The following is a 16,942-nucleotide window of genomic DNA, read 5'->3' on the forward strand; positions in this document are numbered from 1 at the left end:
GTATAGTAGGGGAGAGATGGTGCCTATAGTAGCAGTGGGGGATAATAGCCTCTGGGAAGGGACTGGGGCTGTGGGATAGCAGGTATAGTAGGGAGAGATGGTGCCTATAGTAGCAGTGGGGGATAATAGCCTCTGGGAAGGGACTGGGGCTGTGGGATAGCAGGTATAGTAGGGAGAGATGGTGCCTATAGTAGCAGTGGGGGGATAATAGCCTCTGGGAAGGGACTGGGGCTGTGGGATAGCAGGTATAGTAGGGAGAGATGGTGCCTATAGTAGCAGTGGGGGGATAATAGCCTCTGGGAAGGGACTGGGGCTGTGGGATAGCAGGTATAGTAGGGAGAGATGGTGCCTATAGTAGCAGTGGGGGGATAATAGCCTCTGGGAAGGGACTGGGGCTGTGGGATAGCAGGTATAGTAGGGAGAGATGGTGCCTATAGTAGCAGTGGGGGGATAATAGCTTCTGGGAAGGGACTGGGGCTGTGAGATAGCAGGTATAGTAGGGAGAGATGGTGCCTATAGTAGCAGTGGGATAATAGCCTCTGGGAAGGGACTGGGGCTGTGGGATAGCAGGTATAGTAGGGAGAGATGGTGCTTATAGTAGCAGTGGGATAATAGCCTCTGGGAAGGGACTGTGGCTGTGGGATAGCAGGTATAGTAGGGAGAGATGGTGCCTATAGTAGCAGTGGGATAATAGCCTCTGGGAAGGGACTGTGGCTGTGGGATAGCAGGTATAGTAGGGAGAGATGGTGCCTATAGTAGCAGTGGAGGGATAATAGCCTCTGGGAAGGGATTGGGGCTGTGGGATAGCAGGTATACTAGGCCATGGGTCAAAAAGCTTGGGGATCCCTGATTTAGTGGTTGGCCAAGTGCTTTCTCTATACTGCAAGTTACTTTGTGTAACAATGATCTGGGAAGACTGCTGGGAGGGGTCAAATTATAAACACATTATTCTGATTCCATTTATGAAAAGTATAAGGAGAACTTTGTTCTACTTTAGTATCATTCAGCATCATTTATCTCTGGGTATATTAAAAATTCAAGGGCCGTAAACTGAAAAATACAATTTTGCTTTTGAAATCCACTTCTAAACAACTTTCTCATGCACATTTTCAATATTTTTAACGTTATCAGAAAATAAAATTGCCATTGAAAGCAGTATCTGTCTGCTATTTTAACTGAGGGGAGACAATTCTGTTAATGTGTATTTAAAACTTACCTAGAATTACATGTTCTCTCATTCAATTTTTTGACATTTGTAACATTACAATAAACAAGAGCCACACATTTAATGTAAATGATATGTAAATAATTGGTGCATAGTGAAGCAATTTGTTTTTTTATGACGGTTTATTATAATAAATACTGGATCTCTGTTGTAAAATATGCAGATATCACCTTTGAGTTCCTGTGCAAGGAGCTAACAATCTAATTGTTGGGCCCTGAAGCACAGTGGGGTTCTGTCTTATGGTCACAAAAAGTACAATTAGTAGAACGGGCTAATGGGTTACCGAAAATAATTTGGTGGGGGGAAGATGAGATGGGGGGGGACCCTGGGAAGATATATAGGCGCTTGTTACCCAGATGAAAGTGCCAGGCTCCATAACATGTGGATTCTATGCAGGAATCAGAGCTGCTAATGACGTAAGAAAAGAAATGACACTGGGGATTTGCAGTTGCTCAGAGCAGATTTATTGGGCAGTTGCATATGGGGAAGGGGAATAACAAGCAAAAGCTCATACAGGTGTGGGATCTGTTATCCAGAAACCCATTATCCAGAAAGCTCCAAATTATGGAAAGCCTGTCTCCAATAGACTTTTAAAATTGATTTCCTTTTTCTCTGGAATAATAAAACAGTACCTGTACTTGATCCCAACTAAGATATAATTACCCCTTATTGGGGGCAGAACAGCCCTATTGGGTTTATTTAATGGTTAAATGATTCCCTTTTCTCTGTAATAATAAAACAGTACCTGTACTTGATCCCAACTAAGATATAATTACCCCTTATTGGGGGCAGAACAGCCCTATTGGGTTTATTTAATGGTTAAATGATTCCCTTTTCTCTGTAATAATAAAACAGTACCTGTACTTGATCCCAACTAAGATATAATTACCCCTTATTGGGGCAGAACAGCCCTATTGGGTTTATTTAATGGTTAAATGATTCCCTTTTCTCTGTAATAATAAAACAGTACCTGTACTTGATCCCAACTAAGATATAATTACCCCTTATTGGGGGCAGAACAGCCCTATTGGGTTTATTTAATGGTTAAATGATTCCCTTTTCTCTGTAATAATAAAACAGTACCTGTACTTGATCCCAACTAAGATATAATTACCCCTTATTGGGGGCAGAACAGCCCTATTGGGTTTAATTAATGGTTTACAGATTTTTTAGTAGACTTAAGGTATGGAGATCCAAATTACAGAAAGATCCCCTTATCCGGAATACCCTTGGTCCAAAGCATTCTGGATAACGGGTCCCATACCTGTACAACTAAAGGCACAAAAAATCTAAATATATCATTTACTGGAATGAAAAAACAAATTCAACAGGTCAGGGCATTTTGTTCATTACAATTCTATCATACACCATGTTAACAGTGGTGCTTCTGAACACTGTTTTTGCCTAAGGTTGAATGCTATGGTTTATTGACTTGGTACAGACTTGGTTACATTTATTACATTACTGAGGGATGTGGTTTGCTTTCTGTTACGATTTTTACAAAGTTCTTTTGGCTTCTATATAGTTCTCTCTTAAATGGTTTAAGGACCAATTTATGAACTGCACTGGTGCAGTTACTCATGGCAACCATTTAGATCTTCTAATGTCATTTTCACTGGTCAGTATACTCTTTAAAGCAAATGGCTTGGTTGCTATGGGAAACTGCTCTGGTAATTTAAATCTATAGGTATAGAGAGCAGGAAGGCATTAGTAAGTGCAACACTGTGTTTAAATACAGACATAACAGTAGATTGATGTGAGTGTAGCTGCCTATATAACTATCTGTACTTATATCCCCCATGTCTGATTCACTAGTTATGCCTCAGGCTTGGAATCCCACACCCCTATACTATAGTAATAAAAACTGGAGGGTGTGTTCAGCACCAGGTACTAGTTCCAAGAATGGGCATCTCAGGAACTCAGCCAACTCCAGACACAGCATTGCAAGGCTTCAAAGAGTAGAGAAAGATGTAGTTATTATGTATGTATGTATATATATATATATATATATATATATATCTCAATATAGCGCTGTCTATATACGAAGCATGGTGCAATTTGCTATACAGTAATAATACAAATGGGGGGGGCAAAGTTATTAAGATTAGACATCTGGATAAAACGTTTATTATATATATATGGGTAATTGCTAATTGGTTGCTACTTGCAACTGTGCGAGTACTGCTACACAATATGCTGGCACTTTATAACATACATAGGGGTTGATTCACTAAAGGTCGATAAAACGAGTGATATTTATAGCATGCGTTAAAAATGTTATTTCCCTGCAAACTGGAGGCTGCATCACTCTAGGGCCAACAAAGACTTCAAAAAATCTCAAAAATCTCATGGTATATCTAGTATAAATAAATCTAAAGCAAATGGATTTGTTAAGTCTTCAATGATTACTTAACAAGTCCAGTTGCTTTAGATTTATTTGTACTAGATTGGGAGTCAGGTCCCACTGATCCAATTATGTACCTCCACCCCCTTCTGCTCCAGGTCCCTTTCTGCCCCAGGCCCCCATGGAGTCTGCACTATGGTAGTGTTTAAGCCAGACTGACTGTTTTGCAACCCCCAAATCTGGCTCTTTTACATGCTACCTCAGTGATCTCCAACTAGTGGCTCGGGGACAACATGTTCACCAACCCCTTGGATGTTGCTCTCAGTGCCCCCAAACCAGGTAGTTATTTTTGAATTCCTGACTTGGTTCTGTACCAGCCCAAGGCAACCACAGGCCTTTAGCAGGGAAAATCTGTGCCCCCAAAGATCCCCCAGTAGCCCCCTGTCTTCCACTATCAGAGGCACTTCTAACAAAATCCATAAAGGAGACCTTGTGCACAACTTTGAAGTCCTGAAGTCCTGGCTTTGCCCCCAAAATACGCCCATAGGCTCCAATGTAGTGTAAAAATAAATACAAATCTGCAACTTGGAAAAAGTCGCTGTGAAAAAACATTTCTTCAATGCGTTTTGAAAACTTTTGCCATTTTTCAAACCTTCAGCAAAGCAAAACAGGACAGATTCGCCCATCACTAGTCCTGACATTATTGTTATAAAGATTCTGCACCTTTAGGCCGCTGCAGTAAATTCAGAATACAAAATATAGCATTTCTACCCATATTTGTGTTGGGTTTGGATTTATTGGATTTATATCTATAGTTTATTGGGTTAAATACTTCCTTGTCACTTCCCATATCCCTTCTATTGTTTTATAATCCCATTACGTGTAGCCCAATAAGAGAAGTAAGGGGCTAATTTACAAGAGAATTAGCAGTCACACAACTTTTGCCGCAGTCATTGCCATTCATTAGGGCTCATTGCACACAAGGAGATTAGTCATTCGCAATAAATATTCGCTACCACAGGCGACTAATCTCTTCCAAATGCCTTTTTACCGGCAATAACATCAGTGGGAAAATATAGGAAGCTCTTGGATTTTAAGCTGGCCATACATGCACCGATAATATTGTACGAAACCTCGTTTCATACGATATTCGGTGCGTGTATGGCAAGTCGGTGAGTCGACCAATATTGCAGGATGCTGCTGATATCGGTCGACTCGCTGATCGGCCCGGTTTAAAGATTTTGACTGATGGTCGCACGAAAGATCTAAAATTGCCACGTGTGTGGCCACCTTTACGAAGTTGACTGAAATTGCCTAAGCATAAAAAAATGGAAATTTAAAAAATGATATAGAGAAGAGAAGCTTATACATGAGCAGCTGCTGGAGAAACAGGCTAAGAGTTTCAAATAACATGTAGTAGATGGATGATGAAGTTATATAGGAGCGAAGGGTGAGAAAAGGTTGAGAGAACCACAAAATACAGGGGAAGGAAATAATTTAAGAATGCAAAAATAACTTTAATAATCATTTTAAAATGTTTATTGATATATTATAAATATATACAGAAAATATATATGCTCTATAAACTATATACAATTTATATACAAAATAATGTATATGTAAATTATACAAATAGAATTTTCTATAAAAATATATATCTTCTTTAGTAAAAATAAAATTTTCTATAAAAATATATCTTTGTTTAGTACAAATAAAATTTTCTATAAAAAATATATCTTTGTTTAGTACAAATAAAATTTTCTATAAAAATATCTATCTTTCGTTAGTACAAATAAAATTTTCTATAAAAATATATATCTTTAGTAAAAATAAAATTTTCTATAAAAATATATATCTTTAGTAAAAATAAAATTTTCTATAAAAATATCTTTCTTTAGTAAAAATAAAATTTTCTATAAAAATATATATCTTTGTTTAGTAAAAATAAAATTTTCTATAAAAATATATATCTTTAGTAAAAATAAAATTTTCTATAAAAATATCTTTCTTTAGTAAAAATAAAATTTTCTATAAAAATATATATCTTTAGTAAAAATAAAATTTTCTATAAAAATATCTATCTTTCGTTAGTACAAATAAAATTTTCTATAAAAATATATATCTTTCTTTAGTACAAATAAAATTTTCTATAAAAATATATATCTTTCGTTAGTACAAATAAAATTTTCCATAAAAATATATATCTTTCGTTAGTACAAATAAAATTTTCTATAAAAATATATATCTTTCTTTAGTAAAAATAAAATTTTCTATAAAAATATCTTTCTTTAGTAAAAATAAAATTTTCTATAAAAATATATATCTTTCGTTAGTACAAATAAAATTTTCTATAAAAATATATATCTTTCTTTAGTAAAAATAAAATTTTCTATAAAAATATCTTTCTTTAGTAAAAATAAAATTTTCTATAAAAATATATATCTTTCGTTAGTACAAATAAAATTTTCTATAAAAATATATATCTTTCTTTAGTAAAAATAAAATTTTCTATAAAAATATATATCTTTCGTTAGTACAAATAAAATTTTCTATAAAAATATATATCTTTCGTTAGTACAAATAAAATTTTCTATAAAAATATATATCTTTAGTAAAAATAAAATTTTCTATAAAAATATATATCTTTCGTTAGTAAAAATAAAATTTTCTATAAAAATATCTTTCTTTAGTAAAAATAAAATTTTCTATAAAAATATATATCTTTCGTTAGTACAAATAAAATTTTCTATAAAAATATATATCTTTAGTAAAAATAAAATTTTCTATAAAAATATATATCTTTCGTTAGTAAAAATAAAATTTTCTATAAAAATATCTTTCTTTAGTAAAAATAAAATTTTCTATAAAAATATATATCTTTCGTTAGTACAAGTAAAATTTTCTATAAAAATATATATCTTTCGTTAGTACAAGTAAAATTTTCTATAAAAATATATATCTTTCTTTAGTAAATAGAATTTTCTATAAAAATATATATCTTTATATACAATTGTATATATAAAAATATAAATATATGTATACAAATTGATAATATATAAAATGATATATAAATATACATTGAGCATAGCTAATATAAGTTCTGCGCATGTGCTACGCTGGTGACGTCTTGCAAATATTCCGTGAAGCGGTCAGTCTGCATTTACGTCTAGGAATGTGCATCATTCCAAACAGACTGTTCTGCGCAGAATTGCTGGAGGAATTGTGGGAACTTGCTGTAATTCCGCTCGTCGATTATTTCTGACTGATGACATATATAGCCATTGGCTTCTCTGCCATTTTCTTTTTCTTCCTTACGCAATAAGCAGTAATGAAGAAAAATAGCCCTCCGATCACTGCCACAAATGGAAAAAATGCTAGAGCAAACTCCAAACTCATCAGCTCGGTGACATACGGATTGTTCTTCTGCAGTTCATGAGAGACCTGTCAGACAGAAAAAAAAATCAAATTAATTTCATAATTAAAAAGACTAATTCAAAAAGGATATAAATCCTGCTCATTAGACATAAAAATATAAAGAAAAAGCCCTATTTACTAGACCTAAATATTACTGATGAGCGAATCTGTTCCGTTTGCGAATCTTTCAAAAGATCTGCGAAACGGCAAAAATGTTGTGCGGCAAAAAAATTTGTCACCCGTGACTATTCTTTTGTCGCCCACGGCTATTATTTTGTCGCGCGGCTATTATTTTGTCGCGCAGCTATTCTTTTGTCGCCCGCGGCTATTATTTCATTGCACGGCTATTCTTTTGTCGCCCGCGGCTATTATTTAGTCGACGCGGAAATTCGCATCGAATCCATGCCTTGCAAAACATTTCGCCCATCACTACTAAATATAAAAAGGATAAGAGGTGCTACTTACTAAGCTCACAAAGATTGCGTGCCCAATACCTTCTAACAGCTTTGAGAAGAACAGCTGGATAACATTGGCTTTTCCACGTAGTTTTGGGCTCACTAAGTTCTAGAGAGAGAAGGCAAAGGGTTAGGATCACCATCTATCACTGATTGTTTTCAGAAGTACGTACATGCACTTAGGGACAGAAAGAAACATATTCTAGGAGCTGAAGAGCCCTGAATTCCCTTCTATAGGAAGTAAGGCACAAGAAGTATTGACTGTAATGGGGTAAATAGATTGGGGGTAAAATAAAGCACAGTAAAGGTTACACTACCAGTTTCATGTTAAGCATCGGGACTTGGCATATAGCTTGTAATATTCCAGAGACGGCAATGAAAACCTGGAAAACAAAGAATCAGAAAAATTAACAAAAACTCTTTTGTCATAAATAGCAAAACATTTATAACAGGAGAACTCTATCTGTATTATTATATTTTACTGCCTGCAAATCTATGGACTGATAATACTTACATAGGCAACAGGTATGTTGATCTCTGGCATAAATATAAAGAACAGGAAGAAAGGGGCACAGGTAATAAGCCCTATTCCTGCCAACACTGCATCTATATCAGGCGTCCTCTTCTTGGAATACTTGCTGAGTTCCATGCCAATAATATAGCCAATTAGATCCAACGCACATCTGATGATTCCATAAAACAGGCTAGGAATGGAAATAGCATATAAACAAAGGGCCAGAGGAAAAGACAACAGAAACCAGAACAAATCTTTGGAGAACCACTGAGTGCAAACGGAGCCGTAAAATGTAAACGGCAGGAAACTGAAAGGTTTGTCTTGGTTTAACTTTCATATCAATATCAGTTATTATTCAAGGTTACTCGTATTGAAAGTCTTTTATAAACCCTGGCCTAACTCACCAGGTTTTATTAAGTTATATTGTATGGAAATCGGTATTACACTACTATTAAAGGTCTCCTAAGAGAATGGGGGATCTTACATTTATATCATAATGCACTTAAAGTTTACTAATTATTGGGCCAACATCTTATAGGCTCTGGGGCAAATGAGATCCTATATAAGTCACACTAAACTATTTGCCTGCAAGTTGGTAATTTAGGACTCCAGTTTTTCTGGGGTAAAGGAGAGAACTGGATATTTAGCACGGGACCCTTTTACCTTTACTAGACACCTGATAGGTTTCTTCCCTTGAATGTGCCATAACCATAAAGGGCCCCTGTTTGCAGTACAGGCTTTAAAATGGTTTGTGTGTATTTAAGTTGGAAATAAGTGTCTGTGGGTAATGTATGCACATTAAAACATCTATGCTTGTTCATGAAAGTAGAACTTACTTGTCATCATAATTGCAGTTTTTGGTCAAGCAGTGTGCCTTGATATGTAGTTCTTTCCGATCTTCTTGAATTAGTGTGAAGACCCAGACAGTCTTTGAACCGTACACTAAAGCATAGCATAACATGCCAGCCGTGGAGGAGAGAAAGCTGCAACTGGAAGAGGAGAGTTGAAGTTAGTGGCAATGTGTGTTTTTACATTTCTCTATTTATTTCACATTAAGGGACCAGTAAAAATAAAACTAAAGGAAACAATAATTAGTGAAATACCAGTTATTTCTATCAAACTAGTTTGTGTATTCTGCACTGCTCACAAAAAGATAACATTCAGGGCCACTTGCAAAATACTGCAGTAGGGGGACATGCAGTGTCAAAAGGGCAGATTTAGCAAAATTCGAGTTTATATTTGTTTCACAATTCGAGAAAACGCATTGAAAAAACGTAAATGCGACTGTACTCGAGAATATTCTTAAGAACCACAAACAGTCTGTGTTGTGCCAAAATACTTTCATTCCATACTGTCTTCATTTGCTTCTGCTATGCTTCTGTTACTAGCCCTTTTATCTAATTAGTATTGCATCTGTTTTTATTGGTTTGCTAAACTATATAAATCCCGCTGGAGATGCCAAGGATTGAAACTCCATTCCTTGTTTCTTTTTGCTAGAGGGTAGAAGTCTACACTAACCTTGTCAGAAGTTGCTTCAAGTCCGAACAACAGTTACTTTTGGATTCAGGTATATCACTTTCATCATCTTCATCCTCCATGCCTTCTCGAGGATCTTTCACAATTATTATTGCCAGCAACAAACCAAACAGGCCAAATGCTGGGGTTATCTGTATTAGAATTAAGAGTAATTATAAGTAATAACACCTTGTACATTCTCAGTTATATACTATCAACTGATCTGCACACTCAAACATAATTATTATCCTTGGGCCATACTATATACTGTTAGAAAGAAATATATATGGTTGGACAGAGCTATTTTCTCAGATTATATTTTACTATATACTTCTAACAAGTGAGACAATCCTTAAGAGATTTACTGTTTCTGATTTGTTTCAGAGAATTTAAGAGATGAATGTACTGATCACTTTAATGCTCAGTATGAGATTTAGTGGTGCTATAAACTGTGATTTTCCTATTATATATTTCAATATACTACAGAACTGAAACTCATTATGTAATATTCATATAATATACAGTTTGGTCACTTCCCTATAGGACCAAACTGTAAATTATATCCTTATAAACAATGCTTAGTGATGTCATCAGTTATAATCGGAGCTTAGTGATGTAATTTCTGTCACATGACTCACTTAAACTTGTACATTAATAAATAAAGTACCCCCTGTTGTAAAATATGAGGAGTTCCGTGACCTGAATAAAAGCATTCAGCCTTTTATATGCTTTTATATTGTTTTTATATGGTCATGGAACTCCTAGGTGACTTATAGTAAATAAAGTATAGGGATATTATATTATAGCATATCAAGATACTGTTCAAAGATTTCCTTATATTGAATATTTAAATCCCCGACACCCAAAAAGCAGGTGTTTTACTTACCCGTAGTGCATATCGCCAATTTGAAGATGCCAGGTCAATTGCTGAAGCTCCAAAGATGCAAGCAAGCATACTATAATAGAAGGATAAAATAAACAATAAGTTTCACTGCATATTGCAATTATTTACATTAGTGCATTTATGTATTCATGAGAGTAGCCTTTGGCAATTCAGTTGCAAAACACGTTGCAAAATAAATGTACTAACAGGCAATATATAGTACATACCAGCAAAATGCGTTGGTGCAGGTGTAAAAACCTAGCATCCGTGTTCTCTGGTCAGGGCGGAAAATGTCGCCAATCATTACAGGAACCATGCCTAGGCAGCTTTCTGCCATTGAAGAAACAAATAGTCGTACCAGCAGGAAGAGCCAGAACCCCTAGAGTTGGAAAAAGACACAAAGTCAACACTTTATTAAGATTCCGACTGAATGATTGTGGAGAAAGTGCAATTGCACTCTAAACTAAATAATCTAAAGCCAAAGGGAGGGGGGGGTACGATTTGTTACCAGGTTACCAGGGGAGAAAATATAAATAAATAGTAAATGAGCAAATAGTTACCTGCTGGGGAATATATGTGCATCCAAAGGCCAATACGGAATAGAACAATAGTCCAATGCACAATACCATCTTCTGCTTATAGCGAGGTATGGCACCAGTTAAAAATGGCGAAATGATCATTCTAGAGCATAGAAACCCTGTTGAGGGAAAAAGAAGATTATAAGAGGAGAAAGTGACGCAGAGATTGTCAAACCTCACATGTAACAGTAGCCCGGCTGAGCTGACAGACGCATATATGTATGTAAAATAACAGTTGCTCCCCCAAAAATGTTTCACATTATAATATCATGGGGGTTATGTATAGTGATGGGCGAAAAGTTTCGCCAGGCATGGATTCGCGGCGAATTTCCGCGTTTCGCCATTGGCGGATTGTTTCGCGAAACGGATGAAAAATTTCGCCGCGGAAAAATTCGCCGCACGTCCAAAAATTGTCGCGGCGTCAAAAAAGAATAGTCGCGGGCGACGAAACAAGAGCCGCGCGACGAAACAAGAGCCGCGCGACGAAACAAGAGCCGCGGGCGACGAAACAAGAGCCGCGCGACGAAACAAGAGCCGCGCGACGAAACAGGAGCCGCGGGCGACGAAACAAGAGCCGCGCGACGAAACAAGAGCCGCGGGCGACGAAACAAGAGCCGCGGGCGACGAAACAAGAGCCGCGCGACGAAACAAGAGCCGCGCGACAAAACAAGAGCCGCGCGCGACAAAATAATAGCCGCGGGCGACAATTTTTTTTGTCGCACAACATTTTCGCCGCTTCGCGAATTTTTCGCCGTTTCGCGGATCTTTTCAAAGATTCGCGAATTTTTCGGCGAAGCGAAACGGAACAGATTCGCTCATCACTAGTTATGTAATATTAGGTGCAAAATTTACTACAGTTCTAATCACCTATAGCAACCAAATGGTAATTAGCATTTACTGGTCACCTGGGCAAACGTTGGTGATGTGAGTTGGAAAAAAAAAAAGAAAAAGAACGCAATGAGCGGCTTTATACAGTATACAGATGTAGAAGTTTTGTCATACCTAAAAAGATCAACTGGAATCTGATGATCGTGCTATGAAAGTCTTCTATAATGATAGGCAGAATTGCTGTCAAATGATACAAAAAGACATGGTTAATACAGATGCTCGGGGGTTAATTTGGGCAGTTACAGGGTCGGACTGGGGGGTGCAGGGCCCTGCAGGTGCCCCAGCCAGCCGTGTCCCCTACCCCTCAGGGCCCCCCTAACCCCCTCCGCAGGGCCCCCCCTAACCCCCCCCGCAGGGCCCCCCCTAACCCCCCCCCGCAGGGCCCCCACCTGACGTCCTCCCCAAGCGCGTATAAATTGAACGCGTCAGGGGAGGAACAGTCAGAAGGGGGAACGCCGGCAAAGGTCGGACTGGGCCGCCGGGGCCCACTAGGATTTTTCCCGGTGTCCCGGCGGCCCAGTCCGACCCTGGGCAGTTATACAGCCTCCCCATTACTTATCCTCAAACTTTAACCTCAGAAGGGAGATCTCTCTAGTATATAGAGCGCCATTGTGCCCCCTTATATCACATATAAATGTAAAAATAATAGGGAGTTCATCTATACCAGAGGTCGGCAACCCGCGGCTGGTGACTAACATCCTCCGCGGCGAGCAGCGCGCCTGAAAAGCCACTGAAAGACTACTGACTTTTAGTCTTTCAGTGGATTTTCAGGCGCTGTTCTCCGCGGAGGATGATGTGTGTGCTGCCGCTGGCCGGCAGCCTAACAGAGAGGCTGCCGGACCGCGATGACGTCATCGCGCCGCCAGCGCTGAAGAGGACTGAAGCCAGACTGCAGGAGGACCGGGCTGAAGGAAGGCGCGTGATTCGCTCTCAGGAGGTAAGTCACACTTTTAGGGGGGCCTGGCACATTAGGGGGGACTCTGGCACATTATAGGGGGGGACTCTGGCACATTATAGGGGGGCCTGGCACATTAGGGGGGACTCTGGCACATTATAGGGGGGCCTGGCACATTAGGGGGGACTCTGGCACATTATAGGGGGGGACTCTGGCACATTATAGGGGGGCCTGGCACATTAGGGGGGACTCTGGCACATTATAGGGGGGCCTGGCACATTAGGGGGGACTCTGGCACATTATAGGGGGGGACTCTGGCACATTATAGGGGGGGACTCTGGCACATTATAGGGGGGCCTGGCACATTAGGGGGGACTCTGGCACATTATAGGGGGGCCTGGCACATTAGGGGGGACTCTGGCACATTATAGGGGGGCCTGGCACATTAGGGGGGACTCTGGCACATTATAGGGGGGCCTGGCACATTAGGGGGGACTCTGGCACATTATAGGGGGGCCTGGCACATTATAGGGGGGGACTCTGGCACATTATAGGGGGAACTCTGGCACATTATAGGGGGGCCTGGCACATTATAGGGGGGGCTATTGGACTCTGGCACATTATAGGGGGGGACTCTGGCACATTATAGGGGGGGACTCTGGCACATTATAGGGGGGCCTGGCACATTAGGGGGGACTCTGGCACATTATAGGGGGGCCTGGCACATTAGGGGGGACTCTGGCACATTATAGGGGGGGACTCTGGCACATTATAGGGGGGCCTGGCACATTAGGGGGGACTCTGGCACATTATAGGGGGGCCTGGCACATTAGGGGGCTCTGGCACATTATAGGGGGGCCTGGCACATTAGGGGGACTCTGGCACATTATAGGGGGGGACTCTGGCACATTATAGGGGGGCCTGGCACATTAGGGGGGACTCTGGCACATTATAGGGGGGGCTATTGGACTCTGGCACATTATAGGGGGGCCTGGCACATTAGGGGGGACTCTGGCGCATTATAGGGGGGGACTCTGGCACATTATAGGGGGGCCTGGCACATTAGGGGGGACTCTGGCACATTATAGGGGGGCCTGGCACATTAGGGGGGACTCTGACACATTATAGGGGGGGGACTCTGGCACATTATAGGGGGGCCTGGCACATTAGGGGGGACTCTGGCACATTATAGGGGGGGCTATTGGACTCTGGCACATTTTGCGGCTCCAAGTTTTTTTTTCTTTTCGAAAACGGGTCCAAGTGGCTCTTTATGTCTTAAAGGTTGCAGACCCCTGATCTATACAATTACTTGAGCTCCATAAGAGCATAGATAACAATTGCTGCAGGTAGCCGTTCTCTACTTATGTCTTAAGGCAGAAGTACCCCTCAATATCCTTTATTAATTAAACCATATAGTTAAGGGAAAATCTATAAAAATATATATACTCATGACATTTATTATTGACTAAAATTCATTTCTATTTATTAACTCATTTTAAATGGTACATGAGTATATATATTTTGTAGCTGTTTTACCCCTTGTTGATCACTAGGGGGATTCTCTGTATACTGCTCAGTTTAGTTTCTTGCCCATATAAATGGGCTTCCCAATGTTTCTAGTTTTCCTTACTTTTAAGAGAAAATCTATGTCCCATGAACTAAAATTATTAGTCATGATGGCAGAAAAATGTAGCCTGTGAATGATAACCCCATAAGCAGTTATTATGAAGCATGCTTACCCATCAATATAAAGTCGTCCACAAAGTTTACAAAGTTTAGGTAGAAATAAAAAGCCACCATAAACACAGCACGTCTGTAGGAGATTTGACAGGGAGCGTCCGTCTCTGCGCTCTGCTCATCTCTCTTCTCTTCATTTATTTCATTTTTCTCTATGTCTGGCTGTTTGAAAGTTTTCTGTGATTTCTTGAAATGTTGAAAAAAGTTGAATATAAAATTGAAGAATCTGAAAATACTGAAATGAAAACAGATACAAAATTATTTTAGCAAAAGTCATGGATATGCTGTAAATTCTATGCTTATACTTTGGTGCTTAGTGATGTCATCAGTTATAATCGGTGCTTAATCATGTCATTTGTTTAACGTGACTCTAAAAGATAATGCCCCCCCCCCCACTGTAATATATGAGGATATTAGAAGTCATTTTATGGTCATGGAGCTCCTCGGTAGACTTATAATATCCTTATATTTAGCAATAGTGAGCACATTATTTCACATGTTACGTATATTACATAGAAACTAAGCCCAAGAAATAAAGGATACAAACTGTGCAAAGTTTGGGCACCCTGGCATAAATAGTGTGAGAATGACAGCATTTTAGATTTAAACCAATGAAATTCAATGTATGGAATCTGATTGGCTGTTGGTGGCCCCACCCATTTTTTTGGGGAGCCCTGGTGTAAATAGCGTAAGAATGCAAGCACTTTAAATATAAACTATTGAAATTCAAGGGGTAAAATCTGATTGGCTGTTAAAGGCTCCACCTACTTTTCCTACCCTGACTCCATAGTCATTCAGTGACAAACTGCAAAGTTTGGGGACCCCAGCATTAAATGTGTGAAAATGGCAGCAGTTTATAATTCCCCATTGAAATCAATGAGTAAAATTGTCTGACTGGCTGTTTGTGGCTCTGCCAGCTTTTTGTAACCATGAATCTGTAGCCATTGGTTTATTTCTAACCCAATGACAAACTGTGCAAAGTTTGGGGACCCTGGCCTAAATACTGTGAGAATGGCAGCAGGTTAAATTCTCCCATTGAAAGTTAATAGGTGAAATCTGATTGGCTGTTCATAGCTCCGCCCACCTTTGGGCATCCAACAAATATCATCTTTTTGTTCAGGTTGACCCCATGACTATGTGATTTGAATTTGGTGAGTGTGGCCTTAAAGCTGTAAGTGTGGCAGTCAAAGTCAATGGGAAAATTGGGGGTTCACAAAAAGACGGGGGGCGGGATTGCTTAGAAAAGCACAAGAGTTTGGGTGTTGTACCCCTAAAACTGTTACACAGAGATCAGGGCTGGTTCAGATTGGGAGGGAGGTGCTGCCATTATACAGTATATTCCCCCCAAAGTGCCTTTTCTCTTATCCCCCATCTTCCCTTTGCTAACTCTAGCCCCCCCTCCCCCATGATGTGGAACATCCCACTGGTTTAATCAACTTCTGCCTGAGATGCTGCTCTATTCATTGTATGAAATCAATAAAACACTATTTCAATAAATGTGGCCAATAAACTATAACAGTGTGATTACTACAGGTATGGGACCCCCTTATCTGGAAACCCCTTATCCAGAAAGTTCTGAATTACAGGCATTTGAAATAATTGACATTTTTAAAACCAATTTCCCTTTTCTCTGTAATAATAAAACTGCTTTTTACTGGATCCTTTATCTACCAATCCTATTGGGTTTCACTAATATCTGTATAGGATTGTAGGTGACTGTTTAAATCTAGTTGCTGATTGGTTGATCACCAGTAATGTTTGTCTCTTGTGTTAGGAAACACATTTTTCATATGGGATCCAAGTCATGGAAGAATCTGGAAAACCCCAGGTCCTGAGAATTCTGGATAACAGGTCCCATACCTGTACTACAGATATGGGATCCCTTATCCTGAAATCCATTATCCAGAAAGTTACAAATTATGGGATAACCAGCTCCCATGGACTCCATTTTAATCAAATAATTCAAATTCAAAACTGATTTTCCTCCTTCTCTGTAATAATACTACAGTGCATTTTAAGATATAATTCACCCTAATTGGAAACAAAACCATCCTATTGGGTTTAATTAATGTTGAAATTATTTTTTTGGTAGACTCAGGGGTGTATTTATTAACATTTATCGGTTGCTATGGGCAACATCACCGGTAAATATGTTATACATATGGGATCTAAGTTATGGAAAAACTCCATGTCCAGAGAATTCTGGATAACAGGTCCCATACCTGTACAAAAGAACTGTCCCATTCCTAATTAGGAAACATATAAAATACAGCAGTATAACAGACAAGACTGATTATGAAGGCTGCACAGGGATTAGGGCTAATGTTAGGTTGGGGGTCGGTGCTGCCATTGTACAGTTCAACCCCCCAAGTACTGAGCTGCTTATGGGAAATCCACTAACAAGTTATAGAGTTATATAGTGACAGAGTCATAGAGTTATAGAGTTGTTATATAGTTATATAATTATAGAGTATAGTTATAGAGTTATAGAGTA

General features: G+C 39.0%; 2 protein-coding genes across 2 annotated transcripts; both read right to left on the bottom strand.

Annotated features, from left to right (window-relative positions):
- Positions 1-6,652: 6,652 nt before the first annotated feature.
- On the bottom strand, positions 6,653-8,937 carry LOC116409499 (protein spinster homolog 1-like). The gene is made up of 5 exons (XM_031898157.1): positions 8,789-8,937; positions 7,953-8,142; positions 7,756-7,821; positions 7,449-7,547; positions 6,653-7,010 (listed from the first exon to the last, which is right to left on the bottom strand). Exons 1-5 carry the CDS (start codon positions 8,911-8,913, stop codon positions 6,822-6,824), a joined length of 669 nt encoding a protein of 222 aa, XP_031754017.1. The 5' UTR covers positions 8,914-8,937; the 3' UTR covers positions 6,653-6,821.
- A 158-nt stretch (positions 8,938-9,095) lies between these two features.
- On the bottom strand, positions 9,096-15,236 carry LOC116409562 (protein spinster homolog 1-like). Its single transcript, XM_031898238.1, has 8 exons — positions 15,226-15,236; positions 14,451-14,683; positions 11,931-11,996; positions 10,911-11,047; positions 10,578-10,729; positions 10,354-10,423; positions 9,471-9,619; positions 9,096-9,132 (listed from the first exon to the last, which is right to left on the bottom strand). Exons 1-8 carry the CDS (start codon positions 15,234-15,236, stop codon positions 9,096-9,098), a joined length of 855 nt encoding a protein of 284 aa, XP_031754098.1.
- Positions 15,237-16,942: the final 1,706 nt, after the last annotated feature.

The sequence above is a fragment of the Xenopus tropicalis genome, chromosome 3, assembly GCF_000004195.4.
Source record: "Xenopus tropicalis strain Nigerian chromosome 3, UCB_Xtro_10.0, whole genome shotgun sequence".
Classification (NCBI taxonomy): Eukaryota; Metazoa; Chordata; class Amphibia; order Anura; family Pipidae; genus Xenopus; species Xenopus tropicalis.

Bases quoted from the DNA above. Each gene is read 5' to 3' on its own strand.
- LOC116409499 (XM_031898157.1), bottom strand. From the start codon at position 8,913: ATGTTATGCTATGCTTTAGTGTACGGTTCAAAGACTGTCTGGGTCTTC. The intron at 8,143-8,788 runs GTAAGTTCTACT...TTCCATTCCTAG, and splicing joins AACTGCAATTATGATGACAA to CCTGTTTTATGGAATCATCA. The intron at 7,822-7,952 runs GTAAGTATTATC...TTTGTTTTCCAG, and splicing joins TCAACATACCTGTTGCCTAT to GTTTTCATTGCCGTCTCTGG.
- LOC116409562 (XM_031898238.1), bottom strand. The intron at 11,048-11,930 runs GTATGACAAAAC...TTCCCTCAACAG, and splicing joins ATTCCAGTTGATCTTTTTAG to GGTTTCTATGCTCTAGAATG. The intron at 10,730-10,910 runs GTAACTATTTGC...TTCCAACTCTAG, and splicing joins GCACATATATTCCCCAGCAG to GGGTTCTGGCTCTTCCTGCT.